The sequence below is a fragment of the Equus caballus genome, chromosome 2 (assembly GCF_041296265.1).
Source record: "Equus caballus isolate H_3958 breed thoroughbred chromosome 2, TB-T2T, whole genome shotgun sequence".
NCBI lineage: Eukaryota > Metazoa > Chordata > Mammalia > Perissodactyla > Equidae > Equus > Equus caballus.
Window position 1 is genome coordinate 14309768 of NC_091685.1, and position 20737 is coordinate 14330504.

Below are 20737 nucleotides of genomic sequence, written 5' to 3' on the forward strand. Positions count from 1 at the left end.
CGTTTGAAAAATGCCACAAAGCCAAGCAGAGACTGGGGCCCTGCCCTCCTGGAGCACCGGACCGGGCGCTACGCCCCCACCATACCGGCCTCTCCTGAAGACGGGCTCGAGGTCCAGCCGCTGCACCCAGACAAGGCCCAGATCCCCATGGTGGGCAGTAACGGCTCCAGCCGTCTGCAGGACTCCCGGATATGAGCACCACTGCCAGGGGCGGGCCCCCCCCCCCCCCGCCCTGTGCTCCCACCACAGAGACTGGTGAGGCAGTGGACAGGTGTCTCTATCTGCCCCTGCCACGCCCTGGCCAGGGTGGCTGCTGTCACCTTGGCTACCACTGCTAGCCGGTCATTCGTGCTCGTGTCCCCAGTGTTTACAGGTCCTTTGGATGCCAAGATGGCAGCTGGGGCTGTAGGCGATGGGATGGTTGCTGGGGGGCCCAAAGCACTTTGGAAGGGTCTTGGTCCAGGTCCCCAGAGGCCTGCCGGGCCTTATGTGGCCTCTGATGCCCCCATTCTCTGCCCTAAACTGAGGTTCTGGGTGGGTCCCCTACCTAGCGCCCTCGTTGGGCCCCCAGCCTCCTGACCAGTGTTCCTGCCCTCAGAGCAGATCCCAGCCTCTGCCCAGGCAAATCTGGATCTTCCTACCTGGGGGCAGGGTGAGGGGCTAGGGGGCTGTGCAGTGTTACTTGTAAGGCAGTCCCGCCCAGCCCTGTTTGTCTGTGTGATTATTTTTGTAAAAATTGTATTATCTGTGGTTGCCACTCCCTTGCCCCCAGCCTCAGGCCCCATCTGTCTTCCAGGCCTGCCTGCACCTCACTCAGGGCTGCTCTGGGGTCTCTGCGCCTCATTCTGGCCCGGCTGTCAGGCCCAGCCAGCAGAGGCCCCTGACCCAGCAGCCTGCCCAAAGCACTAGTTTCTGGGGGGCAGGGGTGGGGTGCTGCTCAGCAGGAAGTTTGAGCCCAGAGCCCTGGGGAAGGGGACCCTACACAACAGCCCCTTGCCCGCCCTCCACCAGGGCTGCCCTTGTTCATGTGCCAAATGGCCCCAGCCCGCGTGCCCCACCCCCTCTCTGGAGCCACAGCTCCTTCCCCCAAGCCCTGCAGTGTCCGTTCGTCCGTCCTCTGTGCCCCTCTGTGCAGTGACAACCCCGGAAGAGCCGCCTCTAATCCTCTGTAGCAATAACGGTGCACCGCCCAGCCCTGCCCATCGTGCACCACTAGGATTTTAAAGTCCATAGATTTTAATGAAATTTCTATTCCTGTCTCTGAGCTGCTGCTGTGCTTTGTCTGGGTCCCCCAGGGGGACTGAAGTCAGGGCTGCAATGAGACCTCTGCCTGCCAGGCCTTTGTGGAGGCTGGGACCAGATACTAGGAACCTGGTAATGGGGTGGGGGGAGGGCCCAAGAGGACAGCCTCGGGGTCCTGGCGAGACTGGTTCTGAAGCGGCTGGGCCATGGCAGCTGAGAGGTGGCAGCAGCAGATGGGGCGAGTTCCAGCAGAAGCCAAAGCCTCCGTCATGGCCAGCCCTTCAGGTTGGGGCCTGGGGCGCTGCACTGGACGCTGGAGTGGAAGCTGGCTTTTCCCTGGGGATGCACTGAAGCTTCCGTCCCCAGCGGCAGGCGACGGCCAGGCCCCGCGGGCGGGGACAGTGCTCCAGAGGAGGAGCAGGTAGGCAGCGCTGGGGAGGCCTGCCCCAAACTCCAGCGGCCCCACGGAGGCAAGGCAAGGGTCTGAGGTCCCGACCGGAGGACCCTAGGGGCTGCAGCCTGAACAGGAAGGAAGAGCTGAGGGCTATGGCCGGACCCTTCGCCCACCCTGTCCAGCCGTCCCTCTGCCCTGTTTACCTGTGGCTGGGAGAGACGCAGGAAGGCCTCAGGGGTGCCTGTAGCTCCTGTTGCATGGCTGCCTTCTGCTCCTTTAGCTCTGGACGAGAGATGAATCTGAGACACAGCACCCAGCTCTCCCGGGGTGTGTAGGAGTGTGTGGCAGGGAGCAAGAAGCTGGGGGCTCTGGGGCCTGCTCAGGGGCCTCACCTGCCAGGGTGGGCTCCAGGGTTGCCTCGGAGGGCTGGGGGCCCCCTGTATACTCCTCTTCCAGGCAGCGCTGCAGGGAAAGCTGGCTCAGTGCCCCAGCCTCATGGCAGGAGTGGGGTGGGGCAGGGCAGAATGCAGAGGCCAAGATCCCCGTGGCAGGGCCCAGGAACCACCCCATGCAGCCCGTCATCCCGAGCACCTGAGGGCAGTCCCTAGGGGGAACACCAATCCCCCCTGAAAGCTGAGCTTGGGGAGGTGGTGGCTGATCTTGACTCAGACTTAGGGAAGGAAAGGAGGCAAAAAACCAGGAGCAAATCCAGCGGGTTAATCTAAAAATGCTGACCTTGGACTTAAGGGCTTGACCAGAATCTTGGGCTTCTGGATTCACACACCCAAGAAGCGTGCACACGTGAGGAATGGACACAGGACTCACACAAACTTTACATGCATACGCACACACAGACACACGTGTATGGGGGTCTCATATACTAGGTGAGAAGTGGGTGTGTCGACACTCAGCAGAAGGCTGTGGTGGGCAGGGGAGGGGGGCTGCAGCTCACCTGCAGGATGGGGATCTCCCTCTCCAAGGCGCGACACTCCTCCTCCAGGAGGCTCCTGGGACACATGTGAGTGTGGCAGCCAGAACCAGTGCCACAGGACGGGGCTCAGCTGAGCCCTCCACACAGCCCCAACCTCCAGCCTCACCAAGAGCCCCCTCCAGGCCCTCCTTTTTCAGCCCATCTTGCCCTCCCCCGCTCAGGGGGCTGCTCCAGCACAGCCTACCAGCCCCGCCAGCCTCTTCTTTGGCAGGACACGTCCTCTTCTTTCCCACTTCACAGTGCCCACTCCCCTCGGCACTCCCCCCAGCCCCGGCAGGCACCACTCTCTCTTCTGCACCACTGCACTGGGCCTGTGACTCCTCCTGCCTCCATTCTCCCCCATAGCACAGCCCTTCCTCTGCTTAAAACTCTTCTGTGGTCCCCCCCTGCTTCAGGATGAAAATCCTCAGGCCATGGCCCCTGCTGGCACCCGAACTTGGCAACTTCCTGGCAGCAACCTCGCCAGCCCCAGAGCAACGCCCTGCCCTGTCCACCTCTCAGCCCTCCTCTCATGGGTCTCCCCACCAGGTATGCTGCCTCCCTTCCCCCCCTCACAGGCCTAGTACTTCCAGATCTGGCCCAGTCCCTTCCTCCCCGTCTCCACCCCCACTACACACACTCAGGGGCCTCACCGCAGGTGTCCAGCAACCTGGTCAATGCTGGACACGTTCAGTCGGTCCTTGATGATGCTGAGGTCCTGGGGACTGCTGCTGGCGGATGAAGTCAATATCACTCTCCCCATGTTGCCTCACCCCAGGCCTTCAGGACACAAAGGCCACTTCTCCTAGACAATTTTGTGTCTTTTCTCACAAAGGCAACATAATATAGTACAAAGAGGAGGAGTTCTGGACGCTGGGCTTGCAAATGGGCTCTGCCACTCTTCACTCTGTATGACCTCGGGCAAACCGATTATCCTTCCTGAGCTTTAGTTTCCTCATCTGCAAAATGGGGACATCACCCCCCTCACAGGGTTGTGTAAGAATTAGAAATAAGTTGCTGCCATTCACTTCATATGAACACGCTCCTGCTCATTTATCTCATTCAGTCCCCAGACCTCGCTCCTGTTCTCCAAGCCTGAGGAACAAGTGACCACTGGACACAGCCTCCCTTCCTCCCACCCATGTTTGCATATACTGCTCCCTCTTCCTGCAAAGCCCTGCCTGGAAATCTGTTCCTCATACTCCAAGAACAGATCAAACCAGTTACTTTCTTCAGGAAGCCTTGCCTGCCCCCAGGCTGTCTCCTGGATTTCTGCAGCCCTCATGTGCTGATCTCTACCACAAGTGGCTGTAGAAGTGTCCAGCCCCAGGTGAGGAGCTCCTCCATGGAGCCAGGTGGGACCCACCAGTTGGCTGGGGCCCTCAGCCAAGCAGGGACATATCCCACCTCTCCTACCACCACTCTACCTGAGTTCACCAGCTGTCATCTGGAATATCCCCTGTTCCAGCAAATCACACCTGGGCTCCTCCAAGGCAAAGCGCAGGACCCTGGGGCTATACTGGACCCAAGCCTGGGTCTGGTCCCTGCATAAAGTGCACAGAAAGGAAACTCAGGGGCTCCTTCCAGGGAACCAACCGCAGGAAAGGTGACCCTGGCCCTTTGACAGGTGCAAGGCTAACCCATCTGAGTTCTGCGGACCAGGCCCAGCCCCAGGTCTGAGGCTCCCACCTGCCCTCGAAGATGGCCTTCTGGCGGAGAGCTTGGAGCAGCTGCCGCAGTTCCTGGCGCACGAGGTCTCTTAGGAGGCGTGGTGGCGCCAGAAGAGAGGAGGGGTCAGAGGTGGGGCAGGAGCCAGGGGCTTGGGAGGATCGAGCCTCTCGGAGCAGAGACCGTAGCATCACCACCTGCAAGGAGAGCTGGGACACCTTGCGACCGGGGAGAGAGGTGACAGGAGTCGGGGCATTGGGGGAGTGAGGGGCAGGGAGGAATCAAACTGGAGTGTGCTGTGCGGACAGTGAGATCTGACAAGTTCTCGAGAGTTACTGCAGGGCCAAGGGCCTGGAGGAGGTGGGGAAATCACTCGAGTTGTGGGACAGGCCTGGGGTGTGCACCTTCCCACTCCCCACCTCTGTCCGCAGCTCCAGGCTCAGGTCCACCGTGGTCTCCCCCAGAATCCTCTTCACTTCAGGCCTCTCCAGGAGCGGAATGTGCTCCTCCACCAGCTCCCACAGCGACGGGGAGTCCCGAGGCATGGCCTGCCCGCGCCGCCGCCCGGGACGCGCGGCCCCCGGCTCGGACCTGCGGGACAGCCCCAGAGCGCGGGATCACAGGGAGACGCCTGCCCCCGGGGCTGGGCCACGCCCGCTCACGCCCCGCCCCTTCCCGGCCTCCCAAGGCCACGCCCCCAGCTTCCCCGACGCCCCACCCTCGTTCCGCCGCCAATCCCACGACTGGAATTACCCGGTCCAGAGTCGCCGCTTTCTGGCGCTCTCCCGCCCGGCTCCTGGCTGACTCTCAGCATCCACGGCTCCGGGTCACGGCCCCCAAGAGCCGGGCAATGCGGGCCAGGGCCCTAGCCCCGCCTCTTCCGCGCGGCCGTCACCCAGGAAACGGTACCACCACCCAGGCCCCGCCCCCACAAGGCCCCGCCCCTGCCTATTCCGGGTCTGGAGGGCGGCGCCGGCTTGTGGAGAGTCGCACGCACAAGGCGAGGTGAACGGTTTTGAAGTCTGAACCACCCCCACAGAGCCCTGACCCCAAGCACCTTGGGCTCATCCCTGGGCGCCTTGCGGCTTCGGGGCAGGTGAAAGAACCGAGAAATCTGAGCCCACTGGGTTTATTACTTCGTTGCCTATTCTGGCCCGGAGGCAGCAGCAGAGTAAATCTTTCCCCTTAGGGCGGACGAAGCCTAAGGAACGGCTGCACCTGGAGAGGCCTGGGGAACCAGGACAATCCAGACCGGAACGATAGGTTGGGCCAGGCGCCCTCCCACAACACACTCAGGGTCTGGGTCAGGGACCCAGATCCCATCCCCAGACAGACAAAGGGAGTGCTCCATTCACGTTTTTTACTAAAGCACCCACACAAGTTTCTGTGCAATGTACAAACACGAGCCGGCCCTGGGGCTACTGCCTTCTCTCTGAGGCAGGGAGGCGGGAACCAGACTGATCCAACCCACACTCGCCCCCCCATGCAAAGCCCAACTCCAAGATCCCAGGCAGCGACACAGCACCCCCTCTGGTCCCCTCCCGGGGCTGCTCCTCAGCAGGGGGCGCCCCACAGTTTGCCCCTACAATGTTGAATGAAAAAGGTTTCCCCTCCCCTGGGAGCATGGGGGATCCCCAGGTCCGAGAATTCCCCCTGGAAGTGACACTGCCCCCTAGTCATACCTCCCACTCTTCCAGGCCCTAGGAGACTCAAGGGGGGGAAACTGAGGCACAGAGAGGTAGAGTGACCTAGCCCAGGCCACTCGGCGAGGCAGTGCAGGGGCTGGCCCGACCCTGACAGTGAGGGGGGTTGGGCTGGGGAGGGAGGGGGGAAGGTGGGTTGACCCCAGAGAGGGCCACACTTGAGGGGCCTGCCCAGGACGGAAGCCCCCCAAAGTAGGTTCTGAAACTTCCAGGTGCAGCTGGGGGGCCTACTGAAGACCCTCAGAAAACAAAGCCCACAGTCTCAGTCCTGGCGAATTCCCCGAAGAGCAGCCGCCAGCCAGGCTGTCAGTCAGTCCTCTGGCAGGCAATCCTTGGCACTGGGAGCCTTTGTCCACTAGTGTCAGCCCCGAGGGGGCCGCCCAATGTCCACTGTGATATTGGTGAAGAGTGGCTGCCGAGACACCTCCAAAACCCGGTACCGCACTGACGCAATGCCGTCCCGCTTCATGCTCAGCTTTGTGTTTTGAATCTTGGTAAACCTAGATAGGACGGAAGTGGGTCCAGATCAGGGTAACCAACTCCCATATGGGATCCCTGGGGCCAAGGCTCAAGCCATCCTGGCTTCCTCCAGGGGTGACTTGGTTCTCCTTGCCATCCCCTCTACCCTCCACCTGCCTGGAGCCCTTTTGCTTTTGCATCTTCCCTTAAAACAGAGGTCTCACCCCCTTGAGTCCGGAATTCTGACACCTTCACAAATCTTTCTCTCATTTCAGAGCTTCCTTCTAAGCCTCAGACCCAGACATGTGGCATCCCATATGCACCTCAAATGCAATGTGTCCTGTATCAGATGCATCACGCTTTCTCCCCAAACCCACCATCTCTGTGCCATCTTCTCTGTTCCTCATCCTTTAGTCACTCTTTCACTATCTATTTACTGAACAGTCCCATATGCCAAGCTCTGCTCTAAGCACCAGGGACACAGCCATGAACAGGACAGCAAGGTCCTTCCTCTCATGGCAAGTCTATTCCACTAGGGGGGACAGTAACAGACAAGAAACACATCAGAGTGCTCAGGGAGATAGGAGGGAGAGACCAAGATGACTGCCCTGGAAGGGGTGAGGATGTGACATCAAGTTGACAGCAGGGGTAAGAGCATTCCAGGAAGAGGTAATAGCACACGCTGACCCTGAACTGGCAATAAGAATCTGCACAGCTGAGTGGCTAGGGCCTAATGGGCCAAAGGGAAAAACAGAGTAAGATTAGCTTGGAGGTTAGAGCATGTACGGGCAGGGCTCTGTAAGCCAGAGGAAGCAGGTTTTTATGCTGTGAGTGAGAAGACACTGAAGGACTTTTAGTCCAGTTTGGGGTGGGGGCGGGGTCAGCAAGTAAGCAACGGGACAGGGAACATGAACTACAGAGGGCAAGGGGAAAGCAGGGAAACCAGCGAGAGGTAACTGCAGTGTTCAAGCAAGATGACAGAGGCTACACTAGGCAGAGTGGGAAAGGGAAAGTAAGGGGCTCAGGTATGCTCTGGGGGTGGCACTGACATGATGGCTGATGGTGTGGACATGCAGACTGAGGGAAAGAAGCAGCCAGGATAATGCCTAGATTTGAGGCAAAAGCAACACGGTGGATGGAACCACCACCACAGAGTTCCGTAAGCCAGAAATGTCTGGCTCTCTTGCCCCTTCCCCACCCAAGGCAGACATCACTAATTGATGATGGCATCTAGACCTGCTATTTCTGAAACAGGACCAAGAGCTCCACTCCCACCCTCATCCCACCTGTTCTGACCCTCCCAGTCCTTCTGAGGTCAGCTCAGACTCCTCTCCTGACCGACACTGAGCGCTTTCCTTCAGATTTCCTGAAGGCCCCCTCCTCCTAGTCCGTAGACCCTGCCCTGCTCCCCATGGTTTTTATCTGAACTGCTTTTTCATCAGCTCTCTGGACGCCCGGAGCTTCACGCTTCTGCCAAACATCACCCCTACATCACTGCTACAACCTACCTCCCCCACTCTCACACCCTGGCTCCAGAGCAGAACAACCCTACTGCTCCAGCTGGGGCCACAGCAGCCTCACACCCAGCACACACCCTGGGCCCCATGGACTCCCTCAGGCCTGGTCGGCTTCCCTCCTGCTCCACCCAGCAGCTCTGCCAGCCCTTCACCTTCTTTGAACCCAAAGGGTGATCCTTCCATACCCAAATCTGATCCTGCCCCACCCTGCTTAAAGCCCTTCCAGGCTCCCCAGTGCCCCTGGGACAAGAGAGAAACTCCCAACCTGGGATTTGAGACCCACAACACCCAACACTGACCCCTCTGCTGTCACCCCCAGCCTTCAGAGACTGTAATGCCAGACTCTCAGACTCTTGGCATATACCGTGTGCGTTCACGTTCCAGATTCCTATAAATACTATTCCTTTTATCAAAACTGGTCTCCATTAGGCTAGTGAATACAGCACTGTACCCAAGGCAATGACAAACATTTGGTGAACGAATAACTCTTTTCAAACTCCAGTTTACCATCACCTCCTCTAGGAAGCCCCCGACCATCACTCCCTCTTCTGCCAGGACAGCACCTTGCCCTGATCACCTTGTGCTGGCACTGCCTATCTCCTTCCCTAGAACAAACCTCACGTGGGATATCCAGCAGGGATTGGGTATGACTGTTCTGGACCCCCTCACCACAAGGTTTGGCACCAGACAGTCCCAGAGCAGCGTCAGGAAGCCCTGTCTAACTCGCCATAAGCCTTCAGGCCCTTCCAGCCAGCACCAGACTCCGAGTGTCGCTGCATCCTCAGAGGCGGAGCCGCTTACTCCAGTCTCAGAAGGCTCAGCAGTGTCTTTCCACTCCCTGCCCCACACCGCTCAGGCCACCTTTGGTGGGTCCCCAGGCCCAGAAGCTGTGTCCAGTGCCTGCCAGCTCTCGTCCTACCTACTCTGGCACAAGTGAGGTCTGTGAGGGCCGCGGTGGGAATGCAGTCTACTCAGTGATGACTTGAGCCTTTAAAGTTTAGTCACCGCCAGGGATCAGGCCAGGGGTGAGAGATGTCTGAGGGGAGGCTGAGCTGTGGGTTGGGAACAGGGATCAGGGGTACCAGGAGTCATCTCTAGGAGTCAAGGGTCAGGGGTGTTTGGGTCACCTCTGGGGATCAGTGCCACTGGGGAGTCACCTCTAGGGAGTGAGGAGTGGGGGCACTTGGGGTCAGGGGTTCTGGGGGTCACCTCTGAGGGTTGGGCTCGTTATGCTTGTCCCGGTCGTGCTTGATCATGCGGTATCGGCCTATGCTGATGTCTGGGCGCGAGATCTTCATCCCAGTCAAGGAGATCCTGGGGACGGGGACAGATGGACTGGAACAGGCACCAGGAAGGGCAAGAAGCCCCGCCCAGTCTGCGCCCACCCTCTTGCACACCCAGTCTACTCCCCACCCATCTCTCCTCACCGGTTGAAGATGTCGTCATCCTCACCACCCCAGCCCCAGTACTCGTTGGGGAAGCCGTTGATTCTCAGGAACTGGGCTTTGCTCAAGCCCGACACGCCTCCAAAGTAGCCAGCATAGGGCAGCCTATGGCACGGGAGGGCAGGTGTCAGTGAGGGGCCCAAGGGGATTCCAGACGGAGGGCCAGGGATTGGGCAGAGTGTGTGTAGGGGCCAGGAGCAAGGGCGTCCTGGGCTGGGAGCGAGGGCCTGGGTCTGGCGGGGGAGTTGGGGATGGTGTTGGTGTGGAGGTCTGGGTCCAGCTGAGAAGGGAACCCGCACCGGAAGCCGAACTTGTCCATGGCAATGGCAAAGTGGCGCGGCTGGTTGCCACAGCGGTACAGATTGCGGTCATCCATGGGGACCAGGTCCACGTCACTGAAGATGAAGCAGTCGTAGGTGGCGTCCTCCTTCAGTGCCTCTAGAAAGCCCACGTTGAGCAGCTTGGCCCGGTTGAAGGTGTCCTCACCATGCTGGGGTTGGCGGAGGGGACAGGTCAGCTTTGGGCCTGTGACTTTACCACTATCCAGAGCAGTCCCAGGGGGCCTACTCCCTGCCCAGCTCCATGTGGTTCCCTCAGACTCTCAGGATGAAGTCCAGCTCCTTACCCTGAACCTGGCCTTCCAAGGCCTTTCACAATTTGGCTCCAGTCTCCTCTCTGGCCACTGCCCTCACACCTCAAGGCCCAGCTACACTACATTCCTAGCAGCCCAAGAACATGCTAGACTCTTTCTTGCCTTGAGGCCTCAGTGTTGGCGGTTCCCCCTGCCTGGAATGCTCTCTTGCTCTGTTTGTCAAACTCATGTTGGGAAAGGCCTCTCTAACCAAACCTCCTGCCCCAGTATAATTATTCCTTCCTTCCTGTGTACCTCACTTGTGCCAAGGTCTGTTTAAACTGTGACTTAGAGCTCTTATTTCATTCATTCATTCATTCAAACACACCCCATGGCCCTGTCCTTTGTGCCAGTGGAGCTCCTAGACATGAGCAGCCCTGAGCACACAGTCTCCCCACTGAGCATGCAGTCACAAAGTAAGATGAACAACGAATGCCCCAAATGACCAGGGTCTAAGAGGCAGAAACCACAGGGACTGAGCCACTGAGCCTCAGCATGTGTCCCCTTGGCTCATTTGCATCCACATCCACCTCCCTAGGCCTCTGAGACGAGGACAGGACCCAGCCAGATTCACTTATCTCCCCAACAAAATGACAAGCACAGGGTCCACGGGCACTCGTGGCCCAGTGGCCTGGGGTCGCCTGAGAAATGGGGCTGCAGGGCTAGGTCCCCTCGAGGCCAGCATCCTGGCCATGCAGGCCCAACCTCCGAACTTGGGCCAGAGCAAGGAGGACTCCATGGCGTCCACTGTCCCCACTCACAATCTCCAGGCTGGAGCCACAGAGGCTCCTGGAGTGGGGGTGTGCGGGTGGGCCCTTCTGGAAGGAAAGGAGGAATAGGGGCCCCTCCTCTCCGCCTGGGCCTGAGGGGTGGGAGCTGCCCCCAGGCACCCTGAACTGCCCAGCGCACTTGCTCTCTTTCCTCCTTCCCCTGTGTCTTCTCTCCCGCCAGCCCTTGCGGAGACTGTCCACTTTCTCCCTGCTCATCAGCACTCCTTTCTAACCTCTTTGACCAGTCAGGGGCCCTAGGTTTCTCCCACACAGCTCATCAACATGCTCACTTCTCTCCCATCTGAAAAAAAAACCACCTCCCTCTAGCCACCGCTCTACCTTTTTGCCTTCCCTTCTCGGCAAGTTTTTTTTAAAGAGTTGTCTCTGGTTGGCTATTCCCTTTTGTCAAATCTGATTCCTTCTTCAACCCACTGCAATCTGCTTCCGCCCCCACCATGCCCCTGAAACGGCTCTCGCTGGGCCCACCTTGTTGCTAAATCCACTGGACGCTTCTTGGTCCACATCCTTCCTTACTCCCCCGGCAGTGCTCACGCGGCTGCGTGCTTCCTTCTTGACACTTAGTCCCAGGCTCCTGGGACACCACGCTTTCCTGGGTCCCCTCGAACTTTACTAGCCAACCTTCACAGCCTCTGTGATGGTCCCTCCTTCTCCCTGATCCCTGTCCCTTACATGCTGGTTTTCTCCTCTCAGGTCCCATGCTCCCTAGGCAGGTGGGACCTTGTGGGCTTTAGGGACCATCTACATTTTGGTGGCTTGCAGCTCCCTCTCTCCACCTCAGACCTCACTCCTGGGTCGACGCATCTGTCCAACGGCCCGCTGAACATTCCTCCCATACCTCCCCAAGGCGCTCAGCCTTGTCACAGGCAAAAGGAATTCAGAGTCACGCTCTCCCCCAGACAGGGCCCAGCTCCTGTGTCCCCATCTCGTGCACGGGCACAGCCAGCCATATGGCAAACAGCCAAGACAAAGAACCTCGAGGTGTCCTGGCGTCTCCCTTTCCTTACTCCCCACTTTCTATCACATCTCTCCCTTCATCCCCACAGCTACTGCCCGACTCAAATGCATGTTCACCATCACTTTCCTGGACATCACAGCCTCTTCCCAACCGCTCACCCTGCCTCTAGTCTGCCCCTTCCATCCCAGTCACCACATGCGGTCAGAGCAATCTTTCCAATAAGCCAATGTACATGTTACTTGGCCCTCTCACTAGGCCCTGCCTCCTCCAGTCCTTCTGCCAGCTGATGCCTGTTCCTCCCTCAAGACCCATCTCAACTATCGCTTCCCAACTCCAGGCCAGATCAGGTCCCTCTGTGCTCCCACTCCAGGCCCCTTGCTCCAAATCCAGCTTTGCATCATTGTCCTGGAGTCTACAGGGATCCATGTCCCAGCCTGGGAGCTCTCTGTCGGAAGGATGGCCTGGGTCAGATCCTCTCCAGGCCCCAATAGCCAGCCCTACTCAGAGCATGAGCTGAGCTCCTGGGCCTCAGCTGTGAGGCACCTGGCCCCAAGGTAGGCTTCATCCCTCCTTCAGGGTCGAACTCTCCCTCTCCCGGAGGCCCGCAACGTCTCCTCACAGCCAGCATACCCTAGGCCTCCACCACCTTGTGGGGGGCCTGTCAAGTGTAAACAATGGGGCTCATCCCCACTGAGGCTATGCACACACCTGCCAGTGTGCATGCCAACATCCACACATGCCTACTCTCCTTCACACACACGCAAACCTTCCTATGCACACACTGACATAAGTGTACCCCTGCTCGTACATTCACATATCCCCACAACCAGAGACAAATGCCCCCAACCTCACGTATGCACCAACAGGCAGAAAGGCCCCCACACCCACAGCAGCTCATGGGTTCCCTGGTGGCTAGTGTCCAGCCTGGGGGCCACAGGCAACGCACCTGATTGATGACATAGATGCCGTAGCGCAGGCGCTGTCGCCTCAGGATAGGGTGCAGATAGTGGAGCCAGTAGCGTAGGTGGTGCTCCCGGTGTCGAAAGGGGATGATGACTGCCACGGTCTGGGCTGGGGTGCAGTCGGGCGGTGTGTAGCGGCCACCCAAGAGCACGCCTGGGTTCTCCCTCTGCACCCGCTCCAGCGGCATGGGGGTGGTGAACTCAATCAGCAGCCGGCCCACTGTAAGCAGAGTGGTGCAGGAGTCAGGCCTTTGTCAAATCCAGGGACACCAGCCCTCTCCCTCAGCCGGGAATTGGGCAAGGGAACCCCAGGGATAGCCCTGGCACCCCCACAGGTCAAGACTCCATTCCCCCAGTCAAACTGGTAAGGCCCTCTGCCCACCCCTAGAGACAGGCCCTGCCCTGCAGGCTCACCAAGACCAGGCGGCGGCGAGTCAGGACAGGGTGGAAGGACGGGAGCCATGGGGCCGGGCCGGGCACTGGAGGCCTCAGGGAGCCCGGAGCTGGGGGCAGTGGCGTTGGGCCGAGAGCAGTTGGTGGTGCTGCTGGCAGCTGGGTGGAGGGCTCGGGCAGGGCCACGGGCACTGAAGCGGCTGAAGAAGGCCAGGTGCTGGGCGTAGACGTCAAAGTAGAGGATGACGGCCACGAGGAAGTGCAGCAGACAGAGAAGGAGCACAGCCTTGCAGACGCGCTCCAGCGTCCGCCCCAGCAGTCTGCTCATCCCGCAGGCGGCCGCCGGCCCGCCCAGTGGGCCCGGGCATCCGGCTGCTGGCCTGAGCAGGGGTAGGAGAGAAAGAGACCCAGCAGGTCAGGGCCGGATGGGCAAGGCTACCCACCCACCTCCTGCCCAGTGCTCACACTCATGGACCCACATCCTCACACTTACCTGCTCACACTTTTTGACATTCATGGACTCACATTCTACCTGCAAATAGACACACAGACACAGTCCCTGGCAACTCACTACTCAAATATCTTTACACACCTGAGTACTAAGCCACATATGCTTACATTTCTTGTCGTCACACACACACACAGACACGCACAGAGCCTCAAGCACCCTCACACTCAGGTACATGGCCCCAGGTATTCCCAGGAACACGGACATGTGACCTCTAATCACACTGGTTTATACCTAAAGATGGAAACATGTTTACCTACAGACCCACATGTGTACCTGTGCCCCAGAGAACAGACACTCCACAGGGCAGCATCTTCAACCCAGGACTTGTGGTCTGCAGAACAGAGACCATTTACGGGTACCTATCATGCAAGAGCACTCTGTATTCATGACTTCATTTAGTCCTCCCTGGAGCATACAGAGCAGTGGTTTGGTCAGACAGATCTCAATGACAAACAGGCCAAGACAGCAGGGACCAGGCTGACAAGTGGCCCCCAACATCCAGGTGGCCCAATATGGACAAGATATTTATGGGATCCCTTCTCTTTAGAGCAAGACGTCAAAATACAGGGTGGGACAGGGGACACCGCTCCCCTAAGACCATAAGGACTAGAATGAACTCTCTGGACTTGCCCAGCACTGCTGGTTCTGATTCCCAGAGGTGGGAACACTTAGGCCCTGGAGACCCGCGCAGCACTTAGCATGGCAGCAAAGGGTCTTGCCTGGGCCCCCGCTCCAGCTGTGGTTCCAACAGAGCAGCAACATTTCTGGAAGCACTTCCAGCAGTGCTTCAGGGAGCAGGGTGGGTCTCACTCAAAGATACATAGTATCACACGACCACACAGACACCCTGGGTCCCAGCTATTGTCACACTCTCAGACACACAGAACTACATATAGAGTCACAGACACACCCGGGCGACAGTAACAGTAATGCACAGAATCACACACTCACAAACAAAGCCGCTGCTCCTGGACTTACACAGCCATTCATACAGGCTCCCGGGCAGCTTGCACCCACGTGCAAACATTCCCACCCCTCCCTCCGGGCAGGGGTTCTGGGTCAGGCTGACGGCCAGGCTCCCGGTCAGGCTGTGAGGTGCGTCTGGGCGGGGCTGGCAGGCAGAGCGGCCTGAACACGTGGCACCAGGGACGCGGGAGGCAGCAAAGACCGGGTGGGTGTGGAGCCGGGGGAGGGGGGGGGGCAGGGACTGGGGGAGTGGATGCGGGACGGGGGCCGAGGCAAAGGGGAAACGTGAGCGGAGCGCCTCCCCGCACCACGAGGCCGGGGCGAGCGAGGACAATAAGGGAGGCTGGCTGGGGGCGGACCAAGGAGCCCTGGGGGAGCCGAGAGATGGGGGTGGGGTGGGGTAACGCCAGGCCAGGGTCCGACGGCCAGCGCCTCTCACCGGGTCCTGGGCGGGGATCTCGGGGCCGCGCTCGGGGCGCCTCTCGCGGGCCCAGGTCTGGAATCTCGGGGCCCTGGGCTGGGGCTGCGCGCGCCCCCCTCTCATCCGGTGCTCGGGGCTCTGCAGGGGGCGCCGATCCGGCTCGGGCTGGGTTCCCGGCTCCGGCGGCTGCGGACGGCTCGGTGCCCCATGGCCCGGCCCCACCGCCTCCCGCCGCCCGGTCAGCGGCCCCCGGGCCGCCTCCCGCCGCCGCCACGGGCCATGGAGCGGAGCCGCCCCGGGGGGGCAGGGCGGGGCCGGGCGGCCGGGCAGACCCACGGAGCCACGGCCCGGCGGACCTCCGCGCCGCCGCCTCCCTCCCGCGCTACGGCGCCTCGGAGGGGCTGGCCCTGCCGGCGCGCGCGCGCGCGCGCCCCCGCGGTCCCCGCCTCCAGCGCGCCCGCACCCGCCGCGCGACGCCGACGCCCGCCCCTGTCGGCTGCCAAGCGCGGCGGAGCGAGGGCACGGAGGTGGCACGGGACCAGGGAGGGGCGGAGGAAATCGGTCAGGCTCATCCAAGGGATTGGGTTCCAGGTGCGACCAGAGGGTGTGGGTGGTCAAACCCATGAGAGAGGAGTGGGGTCAGGATTGGAGCGCGAACTCAGCCACAGAAGGAGGCCTGGAAGTTACACCTCCTGGGACAGGGAGGTTAGAGATTTGTCAGTTCATTAATGGGAGCATGATTAAGGGGCAGCCAGTCAGCGCAGGGGACCCTGAATTGGGCAGGACCCTGTAAAGGTGTGGACAGAAGTGTGTGGCAGGGGCTTCTAGGATAATATGAGGTCAGGTAAGAGAATGGACAGTGGAAGGAGGACCCTGGGATCAAATCAGTTACTGGGAGGGGATGGTGCTGAAATGGGCCGACAAAGGCAAATGAATGGGCTCCAAGTCCCACAGGGACAAGGGGTGATGGATGCCTGAGGGTAGAGACAGTTAAGTAGATGTGGCCAACTTGGGCTTAGCACACAGAGCCCTGAGGACACCGGCCTAGGAAGACCTCTCCCTCCCACCCTTTGGCTGTTTGCACCTGGGCCCATATCCCCAGACTCCCTAGTGCCCTTCATTAAAGATACTCAGGACTAGAGTCCTCAGCCCAGCACCCTTACGTCCCCACCCAGGAGCCAGCTCTGTCAGGAGCAGAGACAGTGCTTATGAGTCAGAAAGTCAGCAAGAGGCTGGCATGAAGTTGAAGCCTATAGGCCTGTTTACGCTTCTTCTGTGAAAGGAGGTGACGAAGGAGGGCAACAGAGGCAGCAATGACCCAGACAAATACCACGTTTATTTCACAAACACTGGGAAGACGGGTTGGGGGTGGAGGGGGGACACGAGTGCACAGCTGCACACGCAGTCATCAGTGGCCCACTCCCCACACTGAGGATCCAGCCAGGCAGCGCCTCCAAGTCAACAGGCAGAAAAGAGTGAGTGCAGGGAGGGCCCTGAACACCAAGCCCCTGAAAGGCTAAGGGGCACAGCTCCAGCTGTCCCGGGAAAACCACCAATAAATAAGAGGGGGGCACGGCCCCGCCTGCACAGGTCATCTAGTCACCCATCTTCACTCTGGAGGTCTGCAAAAGAAGAACAGGGGAAATCAGGCAGGGACAGAGAAATAGATAAGACAGTGACAAATGACAGAAGATCAGACCTAGCAAACCCATGGTGGGATAGACAGACCACAGACGGATGACTGGACCAGGATGGGCATGCTAAACACAGATCAAGAGGAACAGTCAGACAACCACTGACTGAGGCTGTGGGACAAATGGAGAGAAGTGATGTATAGACAGTACCAGTCACCAAGGGTCAACCCAGTCAGGCACCCACAGTCACACTCAGACTCTTAGGCTGATCCTTAGCCATACTCACACACTGACCGACGGATAAGAGACACGCAATTGAAATATGCTGTCCTACCAACAGCACAAATGCACACAAGCCCTCAGAAACACAAACACACCAAGACAGACTGATAGAGACACAGAAGATCCCAACCCGGTCTAGACTACAAACAAAGAGACAAAACAACAGACAAAACAAAGAAAGAGAGACTAAATGGAACATATATAAACACAAAGCAACAGACAAAAAAACAGGACAGTTATCAGTGATACCAGACTGGAGACAAAAATAAACGGAAAGCTTCAAAAGGGAAAAACCAGAAGATGGGAATGAGGTGGCAGAAGCTGCTAGCAGCTCTACAGTTACAGGTGGAGAAGGGAACACTGCAGCACCTCTGGAAGGAGGGTAAGGGTGAACTGGGGACAAGGACAGAGGCTCCCCAAGAGGATTCAGCACCTGAAGGATTGCAACGATGACCCCAAAGAGACCGATGGCGCTGCCAAAGATCTCCACGATGAGAATCTTTACAAAGAGGCTGGGGTTCTGCGCGTCGGCCAGGGCGGCTCCACTGCCCACGATGCCCACACAGACTCCACAGAAGAGGTTTGACAGGCCCACTGTGAGGCCAGCCCCAAACATGGAGTAGCCTGGGGAACGGAAAGGGAGTACTGAGGTCAAGCCAGGCACAAGGGGAGATGAGGACAAGGGCCCAACATAGACTAATTAGGGGCCAATCACCACTCTGACTCTGCACAACAAGCCAGAGTAGGTGAGAGAAAATCAAAATGAAGAGTCTAACTTAGGGTGTGGGAAGAGGGAAGCAGGTGTGAAGCCCCAGCTTTTTGCCTTCACACATCTACCTACCTGCATGGTAGTTTCGATGGCCAATGGCCTGGGGGTCAGTGGCACTGAAAGGCTGAGGGAGGCAGAGAAGTAATCAGAAACCACTCCCTACGCCACTCCTCCTCCTCCTCTCCCTCCCCCGCCATCACTAACAATGTATAGAACTCACTGGAATGGATGCCCACTCCACCCTGGTCCTCCGTACCTCAGCCATGTTGCTAATAACAATTGCCATGATGATGCCGTAGATGGCCACAGCCTCACAGAAGATGATGCTGGTAATGTTAGTGGTAGGCATAAGAGGTGAAGAGGAGAAAGAGATGAGAAAGAAACCAGCCTTCCTCCCCAGAGAGTCCCCACCCACCTTTCCCCCACTGACATCCCACATTAGGAGGTTGGTCAGGAGCAGCATGTTAGGTCACACAGGCAGCTCCAAATGCAGCTGATTCTGACAAACTTCCAAAGGTCCTACACTTACCTGACCAGATTCTTGGTCTTGATCCTGGGGGCCTTCACCCCTCCCCCAATGATGGAAGAGCCAGTAATATAGATGCCCCTGGTGGAAGGATAAGAAACCCATGAGCAGAGCCCAAGCTTGTCACTGCCCCCAGGATGATTAAGGACCCAATGACACCACCTGTTATGACTCAGCCCCACCCACTCCCACCACCCCAAGACTCACCATGCTGCCCCAACCACAGACAGTGAGATAGCTAGGCCAATGCCCAGGTTTGACCACATGAAGGGGGAAGTCTCCGTCAGAAACCTGGTGCGAGACAAGGAGAAAAGCAATTCAGCCCTGGCGTAGACCTGAGCACAAAATCCCCCTCCCCTCCTTCCCCTCCCTGCCCTCCTCCAACGCCAACCCCAGTCTTGCATGCTGAGACAAAACACTTCATATCTCCCACCCGTGGCAGCTGGGGCTGGGGTGGGGTAGGAGCTCAGATCAGAGAAGAGGGAAGGCTGCAGAGAAAAGGCTCCTAGGGGAGTCCTCTCCCTGCCCTCCCTTACCATGCCACATCAAAGCGGAAGCCCAGGTCAAAGATGGTGTAGCAGATTCCTGCAATAGTGAGAAAAAGGGGTTAGGGGCTGCTCTCCAGAGGGAAGCTCCCCAACTTAGACAAGAAGTTGCTGCCCAGCTGATGAGCCACCTCCCGAAAGGCCTGCCTACACCTAAGTCAGGAGAGTCTTCAGGCTGGCTCCCACGGGAAAGCGCAGCTGTGCATACAGATTCCTCTGCTCAGGCCTCCGTTTTCTGCCACTCCCTCAGTGACATCACTTGCCAGACCAAGACCCTCCACGGGCAGCCACCGGCAGGCCTGAATACCCCGGAGAAAAGGAGGAAGCAAGAGCTCTGGCCTGGTCCCACCAGATCCCGCCAGCCCAGTCCAAGCCGCTGTTTACCCAACAAGCTGCGGTGGGGGAGAGGCCTAAGCGACCGGGGAAAGAGGAACTGGAGCAGCCGGCTCGTGACCCAAGCAGGCCGCTCAGGAGCCAGTGAGGGACGACAGCAGTGAGACGGGGGAGGGGGGCGATAGTGACAGAAAGGGACCAGGGCTGCTCTCGCGGCCCCCAACAAGCCCCGCCCGCGCCCCTCGTCTAGCAACTGGAAATCTGGGCCTCCTCGGTCGCGGTCAGAGGCCCCGACGGCCGTGAGGCAAGTCCCGGGTCCCTGGGTCAAGAGCCCACGCTGGGGCGCAGGACTCCCGGGACCCCACGTTCCCCGCGGGGCTCCAGCTGGGCCCGGACGCCGGCCCCGCCCGCAGGACCCGGCCTCACCCACGACGAGCATGCAGGCCCAGAAAGCCACGAAGACCCCGGAGTAGAGCAGCGCTAGGCCCGTCATGGCGGCAACGGCGGCGGGGCGCAGGTCGGAGGGGCCAGAGCTAAAACCTCGTCCCTGCGTCCACCCTCCGCCCCGCAGACTGTCCGCCCGCCCCGCAGCGTCACCTGACTCGCCCACGTGACGAGCCAGCGCCACGTGACCCCACGCCGGGCCCTGCGCCGCGTCGCTGCCCGTGTAGAACCTGAAGACACCGGAACTGCACGCGCTGAGGGTCATGGGGGTTGTAGTCTCGCGCCTCGCGAGCGGCTCAGGTGCCCTTACAAACTCCCTCGACGTCTGGCCGGTCCCTCTCGCGTCCCTCCGAGCCTGCTCCCTCCCAGCCCCGACACTCCGCCGTGCCTCGGCCCACCAAGCCCTGCTTCCCACCCGAGCCTGCTCGCGGGCCTCCCTAGCTTGGCCTCCAAACCAGGGCTGATCCCACGGGCCTCCTCCCTTACGGTCCTACCCAGTTCCGTGAGGTGGGCTGCTGTCTTCCTCACTTTGCTCATACTGTTTCCTAGGCGTGACGCGAGAGGCTTCGTATTCACCCCATTGCCCGGCTAACAACTGCTGGTCCTCAGAAATCATTCTTTCAGGAAACCTTCCCCAACCCAGAGGCAGGGCGGTGCGCATGCTCTGGGCTCCCCCGCCGCCCTGGTGATCCTTAAGAAACTTCAGCCAGATGATGTCACTCTTGAAAATGCCTCAGTGGCCCCCATTTAACTCGGAATAAAAGCCATAGTCCTTACAGTGGCCTACTAGGCCTCTGCTAATGCGGCTGCCCATGGGCCTTACCCGACTTCATCTCCTATTACTCTCCCACTGTCTCTTCTGGCTGCACTGGCCTCCTGGCTGTTCCTTGAACATACCTGCCATACCCCTACTTCCCTGCCCTTGCACTTGTTCCCTCTGCTTCTCCTAATTATCCGTGTGGCTCCCTCCGGACCTTCCTTTCAGACTTTGCTCACCTTCCTGAAGAGGCCTTCCCTGACCATCCTGTTTAATATCGCCATGCCCTCTCCCTTACATTCCTGCCCAGCTTTATATTTCTCCACGGCATGCACTTATCACCATTTGGCTTATGAGGTGTTCTGCTTGTCCACCTCCCCCCACCACGGGAATGTAAGCATCTGAAAGAATTTCTGTTG

The 20737-nt window shown here is 59.2% G+C and overlaps 4 protein-coding genes across 22 annotated transcripts in view; 1 reads left to right on the forward strand and 3 right to left on the reverse strand.

The window, feature by feature from the left end:
• SLC6A9 (solute carrier family 6 member 9) overlaps nucleotides 1-1264 on the forward strand; it is a 31382-nt gene extending 30118 nt beyond the window's left edge. For all 16 annotated transcript variants that reach the window (XM_005607116.4, XM_070248692.1, XM_070248712.1 and 13 more), the window contains one exon: nucleotides 1-1264. In XM_005607116.4, coding sequence (XP_005607173.1) covers nucleotides 1-195 — 195 coding nt within the window. In that variant the 3' untranslated portion in view covers nucleotides 196-1264.
• CCDC24 (coiled-coil domain containing 24) lies at nucleotides 1219-5191 on the reverse strand. Of its 2 annotated transcripts, none has more exons than XM_023631554.2 (9): nucleotides 5028-5191; nucleotides 4694-4865; nucleotides 4296-4471; nucleotides 4034-4150; nucleotides 3260-3337; nucleotides 2589-2643; nucleotides 2029-2098; nucleotides 1840-1918; nucleotides 1219-1761 (listed from the first exon to the last, which is right to left on the reverse strand). In XM_023631554.2, the coding sequence occupies exons 2-9, from the start codon at nucleotides 4817-4819 to the stop codon at nucleotides 1524-1526; spliced, it is 939 nt and encodes a 312-aa protein (XP_023487322.1). In that variant the 5' UTR covers nucleotides 4820-4865; nucleotides 5028-5191; the 3' UTR covers nucleotides 1219-1523. The 2 variants fall into 2 exon arrangements, with proteins under 2 accessions (XP_023487322.1, XP_023487331.1); XM_023631563.2 differs by having other exon boundaries at nucleotides 3260-3334; nucleotides 5028-5178.
• A 429-nt stretch (nucleotides 5192-5620) lies between these two features.
• B4GALT2 (beta-1,4-galactosyltransferase 2) lies at nucleotides 5621-15422 on the reverse strand. Of its 2 annotated transcripts, XM_023631545.2 has the most exons (8): nucleotides 15047-15422; nucleotides 13624-13662; nucleotides 13152-13510; nucleotides 12722-12957; nucleotides 9698-9888; nucleotides 9381-9503; nucleotides 9163-9267; nucleotides 5621-6477 (listed from the first exon to the last, which is right to left on the reverse strand). In XM_023631545.2, the coding sequence occupies exons 2-8, from the start codon at nucleotides 13641-13643 to the stop codon at nucleotides 6339-6341; spliced, it is 1173 nt and encodes a 390-aa protein (XP_023487313.1). In that variant the 5' UTR covers nucleotides 13644-13662; nucleotides 15047-15422; the 3' UTR covers nucleotides 5621-6338. The 2 variants fall into 2 exon arrangements, with proteins under 2 accessions (XP_023487313.1, XP_023487318.1); XM_023631550.2 differs by lacking the exon at nucleotides 13624-13662 and having other exon boundaries at nucleotides 15047-15215.
• Nucleotides 15423-16342: 920 nt separating this feature from the next.
• Nucleotides 16343-19773, reverse strand: ATP6V0B (ATPase H+ transporting V0 subunit b). Of its 2 annotated transcripts, none has more exons than XM_001915981.5 (8): nucleotides 19544-19773; nucleotides 18776-18824; nucleotides 18447-18530; nucleotides 18243-18320; nucleotides 17970-18039; nucleotides 17786-17837; nucleotides 17378-17568; nucleotides 16343-16650 (listed from the first exon to the last, which is right to left on the reverse strand). In XM_001915981.5, the coding sequence occupies exons 1-8, from the start codon at nucleotides 19608-19610 to the stop codon at nucleotides 16624-16626; spliced, it is 618 nt and encodes a 205-aa protein (XP_001916016.3). In that variant the 5' UTR covers nucleotides 19611-19773; the 3' UTR covers nucleotides 16343-16623. The 2 variants fall into 2 exon arrangements, with proteins under 2 accessions (XP_001916016.3, XP_070104875.1); XM_070248774.1 differs by having other exon boundaries at nucleotides 18936-19695.
• Nucleotides 19774-20737: the final 964 nt, after the last annotated feature.